This window comes from Salvelinus sp. IW2-2015, unplaced genomic scaffold (assembly GCF_002910315.2).
Source record: "Salvelinus sp. IW2-2015 unplaced genomic scaffold, ASM291031v2 Un_scaffold3145, whole genome shotgun sequence".
NCBI lineage: Eukaryota > Metazoa > Chordata > Actinopteri > Salmoniformes > Salmonidae > Salvelinus > Salvelinus sp. IW2-2015.
The window spans coordinates 50,348-71,349 of NW_019944434.1; the positions used below are offsets into that span (position 1 = coordinate 50,348).

At 42.1% G+C, this 21,002-nt stretch overlaps 1 protein-coding gene across 1 annotated transcript in view; it reads left to right on the forward strand.

Moving 5' to 3' along the window:
* LOC112075416 (ephrin-B1) overlaps positions 1-20,794 on the forward strand; it is a gene marked incomplete at its 3' end in the record, with an annotated part of 69,614 nt that extends 48,820 nt beyond the window's left edge. The window contains exon 3 of the mRNA XM_024142419.2: positions 20,702-20,794. Within this exon, the coding sequence (XP_023998187.2) occupies positions 20,702-20,794 (93 nt within the window). The remainder of the gene's footprint in view (positions 1-20,701) is intronic.
* Positions 20,795-21,002: the final 208 nt, after the last annotated feature.

Sequence of the window (21,002 nt, forward strand, 5' to 3'; positions counted from 1 at the left end):
TTTTAAGTGAATCTAAAAATATCCTATGGATAAATGAAGGAACCGCTTTTCAGATTTTGCTAGAAGGTGTCATGGGAATTATGACTCGCACTCTTGTCGTCAATTCTTACCATGCCCATTATTAAAATAGATTTCCTGCATATAGAAATTACAGTTTTTGTTTTCAACATTCATCACAGGTAACTTAACTCTATTTTTATTCAAACATTGAGAGTATTTGTCTCCCTAAGCAGAACTCTTCCAGTATCATTGTCACTTCAGAGCTGTGCTGTTGTGGTGGTGTGTGTGTGGTGTGTGTGTGTTTGTTGTGTGGTGTGTTTGTGTGTGTGTGTGTGTGTTGTGTGTGTGTGTGTGGTGTGTGTGTGGTGTGCGTGTGGTGTGTGTGTGTGTGTGTGTGTGTGTGTATTTATGTATTATATTAAGTTAAAATAAAGTGTTCATTGTTCATTCAGTATTGTTGCAATTGTCATTATTACAAAATGTGTGTGTATGTGTATGAATTATATATATATATATATATTTATTTTTAAATAAATCGGCCGATTAATCGGTATCGGCTTTTTTTGTCCTCCAATAATTGGTATCGGTATCGGCGTTGAAAAATCATAATCGGTCGACCTCTAGTTTGTATGCATGTGTCTGTGCCTATGTTTGTGTTGCTTCACTGTTCCCGCTGTTCCCTAAGGTGTATTTTTATCTGTTTTTTAAATCTAATTTCACTGCTTGCATGAGTTACTTGATGTGGAATAGAGTTCCATGTAGTCATAGCTCTATGTAGTACTGTGCGCCTCCCATAGTCTGTTCTGGACTTGGGGACCGTGAAGAGACCTCTGTTGAAATGTCTTGTGGGGTATGCATGGGTGTCCTAGCTGTGTGCCAATAGTTCAAACAGATAGCTCGGTGCATTCAACATGTCAACCTCTCACAAATATAAGTAGTGATGAAGTCAATCTCTCCTCCAATTTGAGCCAGGAGAGATTGACATGCATATTATTTATGTTAGCTCTCTGTGTACATCCAAGGGCCAGCCGTGTTGCCCTGTTCTGAGTCAATTGCAATTTTCCTCTTTGTAGCACCTGACCACATGACTGAACAGTAGTCTAGGTGTGACAAAACTAGGGCCTGTAGGACCTGCCATGTTGATAGTACTGTTAAGAATGCAGAGCAGCGCTTTATTATGGACAGACTTCTCCCCATCCTAGCTACTGTTGTATCAATATGTTTTGACCATGACCGTTTACAATCAAGGCTTACTCAAAGCAGTTTAGTCTCCTCAACGTGCTCAATTACCACATTATTCATTGCAAGATTTAGTTGAGGTTTAGGGTTGAGTGACTGATTTGTTCCAAATACAATGCTTTTAGTTTTTGAAATATTATAAAATACTAACTTATTCTTTGCAACCCATTCTGAAACTATATGCAGGTCTTTGTTAAGTGTTGCAGTCATTTCAGTCACTGTGGTAGCTGATGTGTATAGTGTTGAGTCACTACACACGTCACTCAAAGCCAGTGGCATGTCGTTTGTAAAGACTGAAAAAAGTAAGAGGCCTAGACAGCTTCCCTGGGGAATTCCTGATTCTACCTGGATTATGTTGGAGAGGCTTCCATTAAAGAACACCCTCTGTGTTCTGTTAGACAGGTAACTCTTTATCCACAAGATAGCAGGGGGTGTAAAGCCATAACACATACGTTTTTCCAGCAACAGACTATGATCGATAATGTCAAAAGCCGCAATGAAGTCTAACAAATCTTTTCATCAATCATCAATTTCTCTCAGCCAATCATCAGTCATTTGTGTAAGTGCCGTGCTTGTTGAATGTCCTTCCCTATAAGTGTGCTGAAAGTCTGTTGTCAATTTGTTTACTGTAAAATAGCATTGTATCTGGTCAAAGGGTTGGTAACAGGCTGATTGGTTGGCTATTTGAGCCAGTAAAGGGGGCTTTACTATCCTTAGGCAGGGGAATAACTTTTGCTTTCCCTCCAAGCCTGAAGGCACACCTTTATAGTGGGCTTAAATTGAACATATGGCAAATAGGAGTGGCAATATCATCCGCTATTATCCTCTGTAATTTCCTATCCAGGTTGTCAGAACCCGGTGGCTTGTCATTGTTGATAGACAACAATCATTTTTTCACCTCTTCCACACTTACTTTAGGGAATTCAAATTTAATTTAAGGTGCTCCAAAAATGTACAATGCTTTTTTTTCCTAATTCTGTCAGATATACTTGGATGTGTAGTGTTAGCGTTTGTTGCTGGCATGTCATGCCTAAATTTGCTAATTTGCTAATGAAAAAATACTTAAGTATTTGGCAATATCAGTGGATTTTTTGATGAATGAGCCATCTGATTCAATGAATGATGAATGATGAATGATATTTTTCCCAAAATATTATTTAAGGTGCTCCAAAGCTTTTTACTATAATTCTTTGTCATTTATCTTTGTTTCATAGTGTAGTTTCTTCTTCTTTTTATTCAGTTTAGTCACATGATTTCTCAATCTGAAGTATGTTTGCCAATCGGTTGTGCAGCCAGACCTATTTGCCATTCCTTTTGCCTCATCCCTCTCAACCATACAGTTTTTAAATTCCTCATCAATCCATGGGGATTTAACAGTTTTTACAGTAATTTTCTTAATGGGTGCATGCTTATTAGTAACTGTGATAAGCAATTTCATAAATGTGTCAAGTGCAGCATCTGGTTGCTCCTCATTACACACCACGGACCAACAAAGATTATTTACATCAACAACGTAGGAATCGCTACAAAACGTATTGTATGACCTCTTATATGCTATATTAGGCCCAGCCTTTGGAATTTTGGTTTTCCTAGATATGGCTACTATATTGTGATCACTACATTCGATGGATTTGGATACTGCTTTCAAACAAATTTCTGCAGCACTAGTAATGATGTGATCAATACACGTTGATGATTTAATTCCTGTGCTTTTTGTAACTACCCTGGTAGGTTGATTGATAACCTGAACCCGGTTGCAGGCACTAGTTACAGTTTGAAGCTTTCTCTTGAGTGGGCAGCCTGATGAAAGCCAGTCGATATTTAAATCACCCAGAAAACATACCTCTCTATTGATATCACATATATTATCAAGCATTTCACACATGTTATCCAGATACTGACTGTTATCACTTGGTGGTCAATAGCAGCTTCCCACCAGAATGGGCTTTAGGTGAGGCAGATGAACCTGCAACCCTACTGCCTGTACCTAGGCAGTTAATTGACTAGGACAGGGAGAGGTAGCTGAAGGGACATCCACAGCCATGGAGGGAACACCCAAGCCCCCGGCAGAAGACTGGTACAGTCTGAAGACTGGTACAGGCTGGTACAGGGGCTCAAATCGATTTAAAATTCGGGACGCAGGAGGAAGTCCGGACGCAGGGGGAAGTATATGGTAGCAGAAAGCAGAAAGCTGAGTGTAGCTCTTCCCTGTATAGCCCTTCCCTGCAGTCAAATCACCTAGTGGCTTCATGGGTGGAATGTTATTAATATTTTTCATAATTTCATAATTAATAAACATTATAAATCGGATGTTTTGTTATATTTCAGTATTCTGTGATGTATATAAAGTGTATTATTAGGATGCAAACTCAAAATGTAATACTTTTCAACTCTATATCTGACATGGTGCAGGTTTCTTCTTTTTTTAAAGTTCATAACCATGTGTGTGAGGTGTATACTTTTGTTTCAAAGTAGATTTGTTTAAGACTACTGAAAAAAACTCTGTGACCCTTATTTAGCCCACTGCAGTAGAAGAATAACTTTAGAGACAGCAGTGTAAAGCAAATTAAAGCGGAGAAAACAGAGTAAAACTTAGTAATGCGGAACAGAGTAAAGCAGAGAAAACAGAGTAAAGTGGAGTGAAGGCTCTATGGAAGATGACACATGGCAGCTCTCTTCTAGCTCCTAATTCACTTTGCAGTATTTTGTTTTTTCGATTATTTGCCCAGAACGTTTTTTTGTGCACAACATCCACCGCTTCTGAGTATATTACTCGCTAATGTTCAGTCTCTGGACAATAAAGTAGACGAGCTCAGGGCGAAGATCTCCTTCCAGAAAGACACCAGGGACTGTAACATACTCGGTTTCATGGAATCATAGCTCTCTCTAAATATACTGTCCCCGTCCATACAGCCAGCTGGATTCTCAGTACATCAGACAGGAATAAAGAACTCTCCGGGAAGAAGAAAGGCAGTGATGTATGTTTCATGATTAACTACTCATGGTGTGATTGCGATAACGTACAGAAACTCAAGTCATTTTGTTCACCCAACCTAAAACACCTCTTAATCAAATGTCACACATTGAATGTAGTACTCGCGCTGGAAAAATACTTGACCACTGTTACAACCCCTTCTGTGATGCCTACAAGGCCCTCCCCCGCCTTCCCTTCAGCAAATCAGATCACAACTCCATTTTTCTCATACCTTCCTGATGGCAGAAACTCAAACAGGAAGCACCCATGCTAAGGTCTATTCAATGCTGGTCTGACCAATCGGAATCTATGCTTCATGATTGTTTTGATCACATGGACCGGGATATGTTCCGGGAGGCCTCGTTCGCCGTGGCCGGCGTGAGTAGGACATTTAAGCGTGTTAACCCTCGCAAGGTTGCCGGTCCAGACGGCATCCCTAGCTGCGTCCTCAGTGCATGTGCAGACCAGCTGGCTGGAGTGTTTATGGACGTATTACATTTCTCCCTATCCCAGTCTTTTGCCCCAGTCAAGATGTCCACCATTGTTCCTGTACCCAAGAAAGCAAAGGTAACTGAACTAAATTACTATCGCCCCGTAGCACTGTCTTCTGTCATCATTAAGTGCTTTTAGAGGTTAGTTAAGGATCATATCACCTCCACCTTACCTGACACCCTAGACCCACTTCAATTTGCATACCGCCCCAATAGATGCAGATGATGCAATCGCCATCACACTGCACACTGCCTTATCCCATCTGGGCAAGAGCAATAGCTATGTTAGAATGCTTTTCATTGACTATAGCTCAGCCTTCAATACCATAGTACCCTCCAAGCTCATCATTAAGCTTGGGGCCCTGGGTCTGAACCTCGCCCAGTGCAACTGGGTCCTGGACTTCCTGACGGGCCGTCCCCAGGTGGTGAAGGTAGGAAACAACATATCCACTTCGCTGATCCTCAACACAGTGGCCGCACAAGAGTGCGTGCTCAGCCCCTCCTTCACTCCCTGTTCACCCATGACTGCGTGGCCATGCACGCCTCCAACTCGATCATCAAGTTTGCAGACAACACTAGTAGGCCTGATTACCAAAAATGACGAGACAGCCTACAGGGAGGAGGTGAGGGCCCTGGCAGAGTTGTGCCAGGAAAATAACCTCTCCCTCAACATCAACAAAACAAAGGAGCTGATCGTAGACTTCAGGAAACAGCAGAGGGAGCACGCCCCCATCCACATCGACAGGACAGCAGTGGAGAAGGTGGAAAGCTTCAAGTTCCTTAGCATACACATCACTGACAATCTGAAATGGTGCACCCACACAGACAGTGTGGTGAAGAAGGCGCAACAGAGCCTCTTCAACCTCAGAAGGTTGAAGATATTCAGCTTGGCCTCTAAGGCCGTCACAAAGCTCAGAATGTCTGGGAGCGGGAGGGATGACACACACGGAGTTCTACTCCCTCCGTCACCTTGTGGGACGGCCAAATGGTACTCCCTCTGTCACCTTGTGGAACAGCCTAATGGGACCTCACACACGCTCTTCATCACACACTGAGTTCGATTCAATCCGTATCGCATAAGTCCAGCGCTATAGTGCGCTTGAAATGTAAAGGTAAAATCCCATTGAGGCGACATATGCAGCCTTTACCATGAATGCAGTCTCCGAGAACATGAGAACATTGCCTTTAACTTCTTTGGGGTAGGGGGCAGTATTTTCACGTCCGGATGAAAAGCGTGCCCAGAGTAAACTGCCTGCTACTCAGGCCCAGATGCTAGGATATGCATATTATTAGTAGATTTGGATAGAAAACAATCTGCAGTTTCTACAACTGTTTAAATGATGTCTGTGAGTATAACAMAACTCATATGGCAGGCAAAAACCTGAGAAAAAATCCAACCAGGAAGTGGGAAATCTGAGGTTTGTAGTTTTTCAACTCTTTGCTTATCCAAGATAAAGCGGAAATGGGGTCATGTTGCACTTCCTAAGGCTTCCACTAGATGTCAACAGTCTTTAGAACCTTGTATGATGCTTCTACTGGGAAGTGGGGGCGAATGAGAGGGGATTGAGTAAGGTCTGCCAAGAGCTGACCATGCTCTGACCATGCACATTGATGTGAGAGTTAGCTTGAGTTCCATCGCATTTCTGAAGACACAGGAATTCTCCGGTTGGAACATTATTGAAGTTTTATGTTAAAAACATCCTAAAGATTGATTCTATACTTAGTTTGACATGTTTCTACGGACTGTAATATGACTTTTCGTCTAAACTTTTGCCTGGACCTGCCCGCGCGTCGTGAGTTTAGATTGTGTACTGAACGCGCGAACAACAAGGAGGAATTTGGACATAAATGATGGACATTATCGAACAAACCAAACATTTATTGTGGAACTGGGATTCCTGGGAGTGCATTCTGATGAAGATCATCAAAGGTAAGTGAATATTTATAATGCTATTTCTGACTTCTGTTGACTCCAACATGGCGGATATGTCCTTGGGTTGATTTTGTCGTCTGAGAGCCGTACTCAGATTATTGCATGGTTTGCTTTTTCCGTAAAGTTTTTTTGAAATCTGACACAGCGGTTGCATTAAGGAGAAGTGGGTCTAAAATTCCATGTATAACACTTGTATTTTCATCAAAATTTATGATTACTATTTCTGTAAATTGATGTGGCTCTCTGCAAAATCACCGGATGTTTTGGAACTACTGAACATAACGCGTCAATGTAAACTCAGATTTTTGAATATAAATATGAACTTTACCGAACAAAACATACATGTATTGTGTAACATGAAGTCCTATGAGTGTCATCTGATGAAGATCATCAAAGGTTAGTGATTCATTTTATCTATATTTCTGCTTTTTGTGACTCCTCTCTTTGGCTGGAAAAATGGCTGTTTTTCTGTGACTTGGCTCTGACCTAACATAATCGTTTGGTTTGCTTTCATCGTAAAGCCTTTTTGAAATCGGACACTGTGGCTGGATTTACAACAAGTGTATCTTTAAAATGGTGTAAAATACATGTACAGTGGGGCAAAAAAGTATTTAGTCAGCCACCAATTGTGCAAGTTCTCCCACTTAAAAAGATGAGAGAGGCCTGTAATTATCATCATAGGTACACTTCAACTATGACAGACAAAATGAGAAAAAAAAATCCAGAAAATCACATTGTAGGATTTTTAATGAATTTATTTGCAAATTATGGTGGATAATAAGTATTTGGTCTATAACAAAAGTTTATCTCAATACTTTGTTATATACCCTTTGTTGGCAATGACAGAGGTCAAACGTTTTCTGTAAGTCTTCACAAGGTTTTCACACACTGTTGCTGGTATTTTGGCCCATTCCTCCATGCAGATCTCCTCTAGCTTCATTCAGCGTTCTACAGACTGTTGATATCTAGTGGAAGGCGTAGGAAGTGCAAACAGATCCATATATTACAGGGAATTGAATAGGCGATGAGTTTAACAATGACCAGTCTCAGAATTCTCACTTCCTGTTTGGATTTTTTTCTCAGGTTTTTGCCAGCCATATGAGTTCTGTTATACTCACAGACATCATTCAAGCAGTTTTAGAAACTTCCGAGTGTTTTCTATCCAATAGTAATAATAATATGCATATATTAGCATCTGGGACAGAGTCGGAGGCAGTTCACTATGGGCACGCAATTCATCCAAAAGTGAAAATGCTGCCCCCTATATCAAAGAAGTTAAACTTGTACACTTGCTTATACTGCGCGGGACTGTGAGACCGCCTCTCCTGAGTTACGCAGGCTGCTCAGTAAGCAAGTTGTACAGGGGCCGGTGGTGTGTGACACTGAAAGGAGACAGAGAAAAAGTAACCACTGACTCGCGGCTAGTTAGATAAACTTGTAAATACCATAGGTATCTATGCCTGTCTTTACTGCAGCAAATCAATGTTATAAGCTAGCTAATATAGCCAGCTAGGCTAGTTGAGGATATTTTGCTACAACATTCCAGCCTACCTGTGAGTCGCTCGTTGTAGCCTACCCCTTCTCATTTAGCTCATTTAATTCTGTGATTTTAATTCCATTATGCATTATTTAGAGATCTCCCACTTCACGTTGCTACACATGGAGCCTCTGACTGGTGCCAACAACAACAAACTCCAGGAGTGAAACCTGTGTAGACTATATGGTAGCATGTGTCTTTTTAGGAGGTGCACGTCATGAAAACTACATTCAAAAGTTTGTTATTTTAATAAATTAAGCATTTCAAACGTCGTGGTATATCCTTGTGTGTAGCAATGGCACATTGAGACGGAGCCTTTTCAACAGTGAATAGGCCTACTCTTGTATTCGAATACCAATGTCAGTTTAGATATTCAAATAACCCTGCCCTTCCCTACTTTAGAGGGATTCAACTTTCCCCATCCCTCATACATCTCTCTCTAATTCTCTCTCTCTCTCTCTCTCGTTCTCTCTCTCCTTCTCCTCTTTTCTCTTCCTATCTCTCCTCTCATCTCACTCTAACCCCCCCCCCCCCCCCCCCAACAGTCCATGCCCCATGATGCTCTCTGCTGGAGGATTTAAGGTACCTGTAATCTTTGGTGCTTGAGCTCTAAATCCTCCTAATCTGGTTGTAACCACAGGTGTGTGTGTGTGTGTGTGGTTGTGTGTGTGTGTGTGTGGTGTGTGTGTGGTGGTGTGTGTGTTGTGGTGTGTGTGTGTGTGGTGTGTCGTGTGTGGGTGTGTGTGTGTGTCTGTGTGTGTGTGGTGTTGTGTGGTGTAATCCATCATTAGCAAACAGGAATACTCTCTGGCAAAGAGCTGAAACAGTTTTATGGAGAACTCTGTACAAATCTAACACACACCCACCCATACACACACACACATACAGTTGAAGTCGGAAGGTTACATACACGTAGGTTGAGTCATTAAAACTTGTTTTAACCCTAACTGACAAAACAGGAATTTTTCTAGATTAAATCAGGAATTGTGGAAAAACTGAGTTTAAATGTATTTGGCTAAGGTGTATGTAACTATCCGACTACAACTGTATACAAACACACACACGCACACACATATACACACATACAAACATGTAAACGCACACACACACATATACACACATATACACACACCACACTGGGAATATTTAGCTCAATTTCATCACCTCAAATAGTAATCAGGATTATTTAGGTCATGGGATTAGATAAAGGTCAAAGTGCAGACAGACACTGAGAATGAATCCCAGTCTGCCTGCTACCACTGATGTGTGTGCATGTACAGTGTGTGTGTACATGTGTGTGTACATGGGTGTGTGTGTGTGTGTGTGTGTGTGTGTGTGTGTGTGTGTGTGTGTGTGTGTGTGTGTGTGTGTGTGTGTGTTGTGTGTGTGTGATGTGTGTGTACATTGTGTGTGTGTACTTGGTGTTTATCTCTATCATCAACAGTATGAACCCTAACCAAACATAACCCTGTGTGTGTGTGTGTGTGTGTGTTGTGTTGTGTGTGTGTGTGTGGTGTGTGTGTGTGTGTGGTGTGTGTGTGTTGTGTGTGTGTGTGTGTGTGTGTGTGTGTGTGTGTGTGTGTGTGTGTGTGTGTGTGTGTGTGTGTGTGTGTGTAGTGCGTGCGTGCGTTCTCCCATGTGTTTTTCTCTCTAGTGACAGTCCAGGAAGCCCCAATGCCCCCAACGTTCCACAAAACAAAACATGAACATTCCCTTTTAATAATCCAGATCTAAAAACAGGCTGGAGAGAGAGAAGAGCTCGGATTACCAACTCATATATAACAGGCTACTGTAGTGTTTCCTGTCCAAACAATGTGTAGATACAGAGAGAGAATGACTGTACACCTTGTATGTCTTCTCAATAATTAATTTTGTTTCCAATTGACGTTTGTATTAGCTGAATAGTTTTACATCTTGTTGTTGTTTTATTTACCAGATAGAGGGTTAGGAACAGTGTTCAGAATGGAACTGGGCAGGGAATTCTGACTAGGAATATTAAAGGGGATGTTTTAAAAGGCCTTTTTGAAGAGGAGCACCCCAACCCCCCCCCCCCATCCCCCACCCCCTCACCTAAACCCGACCCTGGGGAACTTATCCTCCTCAACATCAGTTATGCTGGTTCCTCTGAAGTCAGGAAGTAGACATTTAATGACAGAAGTGAGTTTACATAGAGAGGATTTAAATGTCCCTGAGTGGATATACATCTCAGAGCATGTCTCTCTCTCTCTCTCTCTCTCCTCTCTCTCTCTCTCTCTCTCTCTCTCTCTCTCTCTCTCTCTCTCTCTCTTCCCTTCTCTCTCTCTCTCTCCCCTTCTCTCTCTTCTCTCTATCTCGCCCCCTCTCTCTCGCTCTCCTTCAGCCAAATTATTCAGGCTGCTTTGAGCTCCATCTTCAAAGAGCTCATTTTAATCTAACCTTGTCCTGATAAGTTAAACCCCAGAGAAAGAGGAGAAATCGGATGGAAAAAGTAGACGATTATGTGAAGAGCGTTGGTAGTCTTGAGGTTTCAGGGTTGGGGAGCTCAACGAAGGCTCCTTCCATTATGTGACGTCTGAATATAGATTGTGCCCTGGTCATCCTCATTTGTTTATGAAGCAAGATGTGTCTGTGATCATTCAGAGACTCCCAATTATTGATCTAGTATTTTAAGCTTGGAATATCTTGTTGCTCTTTTCTATGTTTGACTCTGTAATAATCACTTATCTTTATTGGCATGGGAAACATATGTTTACATTGCCAAAGCAAGTCAAATGGATAAACAAAAGTCAAATAAAAAATATTACACTCACAAAAGTTCCAAAAGAATAAAGACATTTCAAATGTCATATTATGTGCAAATAGTTAAAGTACAAAAGGGAAAATAAATAAATATGGGTTGTATTTGCAATTATGTTTGTGCTTCACTGGTTGTCCTTTTCTTGTGGTAACAGGTCACACATCTTGCTGCTGTGGTGGCACACTGGCATCTCACCCAGTAGATATGGGAGTTTATCAAAATGTGATTTGTTTTCGAATTCTTTGTGGGTCTGTGTAATCTGAGGGAAATATTTGTCTCTAATATGGTCATACATTTGGCAGGAGGTTAGGAAGTGCTGTTCAGTTTCCACCTCATTTTGTGGGCAGTGTGCAGGTCTGCCTTCGGCTGCCTTTCTCAATAGCAAGGCAATAGCAAGGCAATATTAATGTGGGTCAGTCACAGAGGTCAGGTATTCTGCCACTGTGTACTCTCTGTTTAGGGCCAAATCGCATTCTAGTTTGCTCTGTTTTTTTGTTAATTCTTTCCAATGTGTCAAGTAATTATCTTTATGTATTCTCATGATTTGGTTGGGTCTAATCGTGTTGCTGTCCTGGGGCTCTGTGGGGTCTGTTTGTGTTTGTGAAGAGAGCCCCAGGACCAGCTTGCTTAACCCTTGTGTTGTCTTAAGGGTAAAAAAAATGACCCGCCACTATGTTTAACAGCAGAACCCCCTAAATGATATTTTTTCAAGTTGAAATTTGATGACTTTTCCGAGAGTGACCCCAACATGACCCCAAAATGACCCCAAAATGACCCCAACATTAGAAAAAGTGAAACATCATGTTCATGTTTCCAGGGTACAAAGATTGTCTTTGGGTCATTTTTGACCCGGCAGTTATAAAATCATTTACACACCACAAAAACCACAAAGACACACACAATGAGAAATGTAGATGATGTGTGCTACTGATTGAACTCAGCCAGCAGCTCCTGAAGAGGAAGATCACCATGGTTGGCACAGTTAGAAAGAACAGCCTGAGCTCCCCCCTGCACTCCTCGCAACAAGGGGGAGAGAGGCTTTCTCATCAAAGTTTGCCTTTATCCCCACTACCACTCTAGTTTCTTACCTCCCAAAGAGGAACAAGAATGTGGTCCTCCTGAGCACACTGCAAAAAACGGCTGAGATCAGTGATCGTGAGGACAGGAAACCAGTCATCATCGTGGACTACAACCACAACAAAGGAGGCGTGGACAACCTGGACAAGGTGATTGGAACTTACAGCTGCAGGAGGATGACTGCCCGCTGGCCCCTGGTCATCGTCCATAACATCATTGATGTGTCCTCATACAATGCCTTTTTGATATGGAACAAGATCGACACTACCTGGATGCCTGATAAGTGGAACAAGAGGAGGGTGCTCCTGGAGCAGCTGGGAAAGGCACTTGTAACCCCACACATTCAAAGAAGGGAGAGCCTCCCCCGCACAGCAGCCTCTGCAGCACTTGTGTATCTTGTCCTGATCCACCTGAGGCTGCAGCTGGGGCAGGCAAGAGGAGGAGATTCCTATTCTGCCCCCCAAAGGAGGACTGTAAAACAAATACTATGTGCTGCACATGTGAGAAATACATCTGCAAAGTCCATGCACACACACTTTCATACTGTCCTACATGTGCTAATTAGAGTTGATTGATTTATGTTCTTCACATTTTTGAATTGTATCTATTATCTAATTTTATTCTTATTTATTGTTGTTGTTTATACACGTTGTGGGTGGGGGCAAGGGGTAAAAAAATGGGAGAAGACTAGTATTTTGTAGTTGAATTCCTCATTGTACAGTACAGTAGTTTTGAGAATGACACAAATATACATTTTCACAATGTCTGCTGCCTCAGTTTGTATGATGGCAATTTGCATATACTCCAGAATGTTATGAAGAGTGATCAGATGAATTGCAATTAATTGCAAAGTCCCTCTTTGCCATGCAAATGAACTGAATCCCAAAAAAACATTTACACTGCATTTCAGCCCTGCCACAAAAGGACCAGCTGACATCATGTCAGTGATTCTCTCATTAACACAGGTGTGAGTGTTGACGAGGACAAGGCTGGAGATCACTTTGTCATGCTGATTGAGTTCGAATAACAGACTGGAAGCTTCAAAAGGAGGGTTATGCTTGGAATCATTGTTCTTCCTTTGTCAACCATGGTTACCTGCAAGGAAACACGTGCCGTCATCATTTCTTTGCACAAAAAGGGCTTCACAGGCAAGGATATTGCTGCCAGTAAGATTGCACCTAAATCAACCTTTTATCGGATCATCAAGAACTTCAAGGAGAAAGGTTCAATTGTTGTGAAGAAAGCTTCAGGGCGCCCAAGAAAGTCCAGCAAGGGCCAGGATCGTCTCCTAAAGTTGATTCAGCTGCGAGATCGGGGCACCACCAGTAGAGAGCTTGCTCAGGAATGGCAGCAGGCAGGTGTGAGTGCATCTGCACGTACAGTGAGGCGAAGACTTTTGGAGGATGGCCTGGTGTCAAGAAGGGCAGCAAAGAAGCTACCTCTCTCCAGGAAAAACATCAGGGACAGACTGATATTCTGCAAAAGGTACAGGGATTGAACTGCTGAGGACTGGGGTAAAGTAATATTCTCTGATGAATCCCCTTTCCGAATGTTTGGGGCATTCGGAAAAAAGCTTGTCCGGAGAAGACAAGGTGAGCGCTACCATCAGTCCTGTGTCATGCCAACAGTAAAGCATCCTGAGACCATTCATGTGTGGGGGTTGCTTCTCAGCCCAGGGAGTGGGCTCACTCACAATTTTACCTAAGAACACAGCTTTGAATAAAGAATGGTACCAACACATCCTCCGAGAGCAACTTCTCCCAACCATCCAGGAACAGTTTGGTGACGAACAATGCCTTTTCCAGCATGATGGAGCACCTTGCCATAAGGCAAAGTGGCTCGGAGAACAAAACATCAATATTTTGAGTCCATGGCCAGGAAACTCCCCAGACCTTAGTCCCATTGAGAACTTGTGGTCAATCCTCAAGAGGCTGGTGGACAAACAAAAACCCACAAATTCTGACATACTCCAAGCATTGATTATGCAAGAATGGGCTGCCATCAGTCAGGATGTGGCCCAGAAGTTAATTGACAGCATGCCAGGGCGGATTGCAGAGGTCTTGAAAAAGAAGGGTCAATAATGCAAATATTGACTCTTTGCATCAACTTCATATAATTGTCAATAAAAGCCTTTGACACTTATGAAATGCTTGTAATTATACTTCAGTATTCCATAGTTGTTACGAATCCCGCCGAAGATGGTGCCTCTTCCCGTTCGGGCGGCGCTCGGCGGTCGTCGTCTCCGGCCTACTAGCTGCCACCGATCCCCTTTTCTGTTTCATTTAGTTTTGTCTGATTTGTTGCACCTGTTTTGTGTTTAGGTTTATTGTGYGCTATTTAAACCCAGTTGGCCCGCCGACTTTTGTGCGGGCTTGTTTTTCTGTTTGTGGTGTCGTATTTTTCTTGTGGTGTCTGTTCCCTGTGGATTTTGTCCTGTTTGTTTTGGACTGTACTTGACGCGCCCTTGGATGTGTGGCGTTGCCGTCTCATTATATATATTTTTGGAATATTAAATCCACTTACTACCCTGCTCTCTGCGCCTGACTCCTTCATCACCACTATTGGAATTGTGACAATAGTAACATCTGACAAAAATATCTAAGAACACTGAAGCAGCAAACTTTGTGGAAATTAATATTTGTCATTCTCAAAACTTTTGGCCACGACTGTATATAAGAATATATTGCTATGTTGCCAAAAAAGTTCAAGACTTATTGTTTCCCTTCAATAAAATGTATTCAAAACTACTTTCTGCACATTTCTGCTACTTTCTTAGGCTATACAAGTGCTATCTCTTGCAAAAAATGTTTTTACACCTATGCAGTACCTTAAGCAATAATAATAATAATAATAAACCTTTACTTCAGTAAAGAAAACAATTATGACAGATGTGTTGTAAAACAAACCGAGAGGTGTCCACTGATTAAATGCAGTCTTTCTGCATTGTGAAGAGGGAAATCCAAGACTTTCACAAAGTTTGTGTTGAATGACCGGTTGTTTCTTCATGCAAAATAGATTTGGGGTTTAAAATTCAATTAAGCTGCTTTATTTTAGGGGTTTAGTGAAGGCGGATAATTTTTTACCCTTGTGACAAGGGGAGTATACAGAATGTTAAGACCACACAAAGTTTAAGGGACTCTTCTCCAGGTTCATCTCTGTAGGTGATGGCTTTGTTATGGAAGGTTTGGGAATCACTTCCTTTTCAGGTGGTTGTAGAATTTAACGTCTCTTTTATGGATTTTGATAATTAGCGGGTTTCGGCCTAATTCTGCTCTGCATGCATTATTTGGTGTTTTACTTTGTACACAGAGGATATTTTTGCAGAATTCTGCATGCAGTCTCAATTTGGTGTTTTTTCCATTTTGTGAAAATCTTGGATGGTGAGCGGACCCCAGACCTCACAACCATGAAGGGCAATGGGTTCTATAACTGATTCAAGTATTTTTAGCCAGATCCTAATTGGTATGTCAAATTTTATGTTCCTTTTGATGGCATAGAAGGCCRTTCTTGCCTTGTCTCTCAAATCGTTCACAGCTTTGTGGAAGTTACCTGTGGCGTTGATGTTTAGGCCGAGGTATGTATAATTTTTTTTGTGTGCTCTAGGGCAACAGTGTCTAGATGGAATTTGTATTTGTGGTCCTGGCAACTGGACCTTTTTTGGAACACCATTATTATTTTCTTACTGAGATTTACTGTCAGGGTCCAGGTCTGACAGAATATGTGCAGAAGATCTAGGTGCTGCTGTAGGCCCTCCTTGGTTGGTGACAGAAGCACCAGATCATCAGTAAACAGTAGTTATTTAACTTCAGATTCTAGTAGGGTGAGGCCTGTTCTAGTGTCCTCGCCAATTTCTTGATATATATGTTGAAGATGGTGGGGCTTAAGCTGCATCCCTGTCTCACACGACGGCCCTGTGTAAAGAAATGTGTGTTTTTTGCTAAATTTAGCCGTATGCTTGTTGTTTGTGTAGATGGATTTTATGATGTCGTATGTTTTTTCCCCACCACTTTCCATCAATTTGTGTAGCAGACCCTCATGCCAAATTGAGTCATAAACTTTTTGGAAGTCAACAAAGCATGAGAAGACATTTCCTTTGTTTTGGTTTGTTTGTTTGTCAATTAGGGTGTGCAGGGGGAATATGTGGTCTGTCGTACAGTAATTTAGAAAAAAGTAAATTTGACATTTGCTCAGTACATTGTTTTCACTGAGGAAATGTACACGTCTGCTGTTAATATTAATGCAGAGGATTTTCCCAAGGTTGCTGTTGACGCATATCCCACAGTAGTTATTGGGGTCAAATTTGTCTCCACTTTTGTGGATTGAGGTTATCAGTCCTTAGTTCCAAATATTGGAAAAGATGCCAGAGCTGAGGATGATGTTAAAGAGTTAAAGTTTAGCCAATTGGAATTTGTGTTCTCTATATTCTATAATTTCATTGAGGATACCATCAACACCACAGTCCTTTTTGGGTTGGAGGGTTTGTATTTTGTCCTATTTTGTCATTCAATGTAATTGGAGAATCCAGTGGGTTCTTGTAGCGGTCCAAGGTGTGGCTGGTGTAGGGAGTCAGGCGCAGGACAGCAGATATGAGTGATTAAAGTACTTTACTCAAAAAATACAAATATACAAGGCAACAATGATAGCCCACAAACACGGACCGAATTACAATGAGCAATCACTCACAACATGGGGAACAGAGGGTTAAATAATAAACAAGTCATTGGTTGAGTGAAGCCAGGTGTGATAAGACAAAGACAGAACAAATGGAAAATGAAAAGTGGATCGGCGGTGGCTAGAATGCCGGTGACGTCGACCGCCAAACGCCGCCCGAACAAGGAGAGGGACCAACTTCGGCGGAAGTTGTGACAGTTCTGGTAGTCTTTAATAGATGATTATAAGATTTCTAATTGATCATGTATATGTTTTTGCTGTTTGTTCTTTTGTTATAGAGCATAAAATATTGGAGAAGTGGTTTAACCACACATCTCTGTTTTGGATAGATAACTCTTTGTGTGGTTGTTAGTGTGTTCCAATTTTCCCAGAAGTGGTTTGATTCTATGGAATCTTCAATTACATTGAGCTGATTTCTGACATGCTGTTCCTTCGTTTTCCGTAGTGTATTTCTGTATTGTTTTAGTGACTCACTATAGTGAAGGCGTTAGACTCAGGTTTTCTGGGTCTCTATGTTTTTGGTTGGATAGGTTTCTCAATTTCTTTCTTAGGTTTTTGCATTCTTCATCAAACCATTTGTCAATGTTGTTAATTTTATTAGTTTGTCTGCACATTTTTTGATTTGATAGGGAAACTGAGAGGTCAAATATACTGTTTAGGCTTTCTACTGCCAAGTTAAAACTTCACTGTTACAGTGAAATGTTTTGTCCAGGAAGTTGTCTAAAAGGGATTGAATTTGTTGTTGCCTAATTGTTATATGGTAGGTTTCCACACTACTTTCCTTCCATCTATAGCATTTGTTAATATTGTGCAGTTCCTTTGGCTTTGATGCCTCATGATTGAGTATTGCTCTGTTCAGGTAGACTGTGATTTTGCTGTGATCTGATAGGGGTGCTCACTTGAACATTCTGAGAGACTGGGTTGAGGTCAGTGATAAAGTAATCTAACAGTACTACTGCCAAGGGATGAGCTGTAGATGTACCTACCGTAGGAGTCGCCTCAAAGCCTACCGTAGATTACCATTTACAGACCCAGTGTGCAACAGAGCTGCAGGAGTTGTGACCCATTTTTATTGGTTGTTTTGTCATAGTTGTGTCTAGGGGGCATATTTGGGAGGGAATACTGTCATCTCCAGTAGGTGTTTGTCCCCCTGTGTGGTGAGAGTGTCAGGTTCTTGTCAGTTCTGGCATTTAGGTCGCCACAGACTACTACATGTCTCTGGTCCTGGAAATGGTTGATCTCCCGCTCTAGGATAGAGAAGCTGTCATTGTTAAAGTATGGTTGAATCTATTGGGGGGATATAGGTAGCACACATCAAATCAAATCAAGTTATTTTATATAGCCCTTCGTACATCAGCTAATATCTCGAAGTGCTGTACAGAAACCCAGCCTAAAACCCCAAAACAGCAAGCAATGCAGGTGTAGAAGCACGGTGGCTAGGAAAAACTCCCTAGAAAGGCCAAAACCTAGGAAGAAACCTAGAGAGGAACCAGGCTATGAGGGTGGCCAGTCCTCTTCTGGCTGTGCCGGGTGGAGATTATAACAGAACATGGCCAAGATGTTCAAATGTTCATAAATTACCAGCATGGTCAAATAATAATCAGGAGTAAATGTCAGTTGGCTTTTCATAGCCGATCATTAAGAGTATCTTCTACCGCTCCTGCGGTCTCTAGAGAGTTGAAAACAAGCAGGTCTGGGACAGGTAGCACGTCCGGTAGACAGGTCAGGGTTCCATAGCCGCAGGCAGAACGGTTGAAACTGGAACAGCAGCAAGGCCAGGTGGACTGGGGACAGCAAGGAGTCATCATGCCCGGTAGTCCTGACGCATGGTCCTAGGGCTCAGGTCCTCCGAGAGAGAAGAGAGAAAGAAAGAGAGAGGAGAATTAGAGAGAGCATACTTAAATTCACACAGGACACCGGATAACAGGGAGAAGTACTCCAGATATAACCAACTGAACCTAGCCCCCGACACATAAACTACTGCAGCATAAACACTGGAGGCTGAGACAGGAGAGGTCGGAGACACTGTGGCCCCATCCGATGATACCCCCGGACAGGGCCAAACAGGAAGGATATAACCCCACCCACTTTGCCAAAGCACAGCCCCGCACCACTAGAGGGATATCTTCAACCACCAACTTACCAATCCTGAGACAAAGCGAGTATAGCCCACAAAGATCTCCACCACAGCACAAACCAAGGGGGGACGCCAACCCAGACAGGAAGAATCACGTCAGTAACCAGTAACTCAACCCACTCAAGTTGACGCAACCCCTCCCAGGGACGGCATGAAAGAGCACCAGTAAGCCAGTGACTCAGCCCCTGTAATAGGGTTAGAGCAGAGAATCCCAGTGAGAGAGGGGAACCGGCCAGGGCAGAGAACAGGCAAGGGCGGTTCGTTGCTCCAGAGCCTTTCCGTTCACCTTCACACTCCTGGGCCAGACATACACTCCAATACACTCAATCAACCAACTCGGAAAGATAGGTAGGAGGAAGCCCATGTAACGCTTTATAGTTTAACAGTAAAAACCTTGAAATCAGCCCTTGCCTAACAGGAAGCCAGTGTAGGGAAGCTAGCACTGGAGTAATATGATCAAATTTCTTGGTCTAGTCAGGATTCTAGCAGCCGTATTTAGCACTAACTGAAGTTTTATTTAGTGCTTTATCCGGGTAGCCGGAAAGTAGAGCATCATGCAGTAGTCTAACCTAGAATAACAAAAGCATGGATTAATTTTTCTGCATCATTTTTTGGACAGAAAATGTCAGATTTTTGCAATGTTACGTAGATGGAAAAAAGCTGTCCTTGAAACAGTCTATATGTCGTCAAAGAGAGATCAGGGTCCAGAGTAACGCCGAGGTCCTTCACTTAACTAGTTATGAGACGACTCTACAACCATCAGATTAATTGTCAGATTCTTAACAGAAGATCTCTTTGTTTCTTTCCTGGATAGAACAAGCATCTCTGTTTTGTCCGAGTTTAAAAGTAGAACGTTTTCAGCCATCCACTTCCTTATGTCTGAAACACAGGCTTCTAGCGAGGCAATTTTGGGGCTTCACCATGTTTCATTGAAATGTACAGCTGTGTGTCATCCGCATAGCAGTGAAAGTTAACATTATGTTTTCGAATGGCATCCCCAAGATGATAAATATATTAGTGAAAACAATAGTGGTCCTAAAACGGAACCTTGAAGGAACACCGAAATGTACAGTTGAATTGTCAGAGGAAAACCATTCACAGAGACAAACTGATATCTTTCGACAGATAAGAACTAAACCAGGCCAGAACTTGTCCGTGTAGACCAATTGGGTTTCCAGTCTCTCCAAAAGAATGTGGTGATCCGATGGTATCAAAGGCAGCACTAAGGTCTAGTAGCACGAGACAGATGCAGAGCCTCGGTCTGACGCCATTAAAAAGGTCATTTACCACCTTCACAAGTGCAGTCTCGTGCTATGATGGGGTCTAAAACCAGACTGAAGCATTTCGTATACATTGTTTGTCTTCAGGAGGCAGTGAGTTGCTGTGCAACAGCTTTTTCTAAAATTTTTGAGAGGAATGGGGAAGATTCGATATAGGCCGATAGTTTTTAATATTTCTGGGTCAAGGTTGGCTTTTTCAAGAGAGCTTTATTACTGCCACTTTTATTGAGTTTGGTACACATCCGGTGGATAGAGAGACGTTTATTGTGTTCAACATAGGAGGGCCAAGCACATGAAGCAGCTCTTTCAGTAGTTTAGTTGGAATAGGATCCAGTATGCAGCTTGAAGGTTTAGAGCCATGATTATTCATCATTGTGTCAAGAGATATTAGTACTAAAACACTTAAGTGTCTCTCTTGAATCCTAGGTCCTGGCAGAACTCAGGACAGCTAAGCTTTTGGAGAACATGGGGACATTTTTTGTGTGAGATAATTTCCATATTAACTTCTTGCCAGATGTAAAATGTTCCTGTTTTGACTTCTCTCTCGCTCTCCCAATCTCTCTCTCTCTCTCTCTCTCTCTTCCAGCCACGTCCAATGGTTCAGTCGAAGGCCTGGAGAACAGAGAGGGAGGAGTCTGTAAGACCAGGGCCATGAAAGTTATCATGAAGGTCGGACAAGGTAAACAAAGAAACGCCTTCATTAATTGATATATCTGACACACAAACGGTACATGAATGTGTTCTCCATGTTGTTGCACTCTAAACTCTCCTATATGTGTAACACATTAAACATTCTCCCTTCCTCAAAGTTTTATTTGCGATGTACTGTAGACACTATCTGAGTTTAGGCCTGGCCACACACCTTCAATGCAGCCCAGTTCTTCACA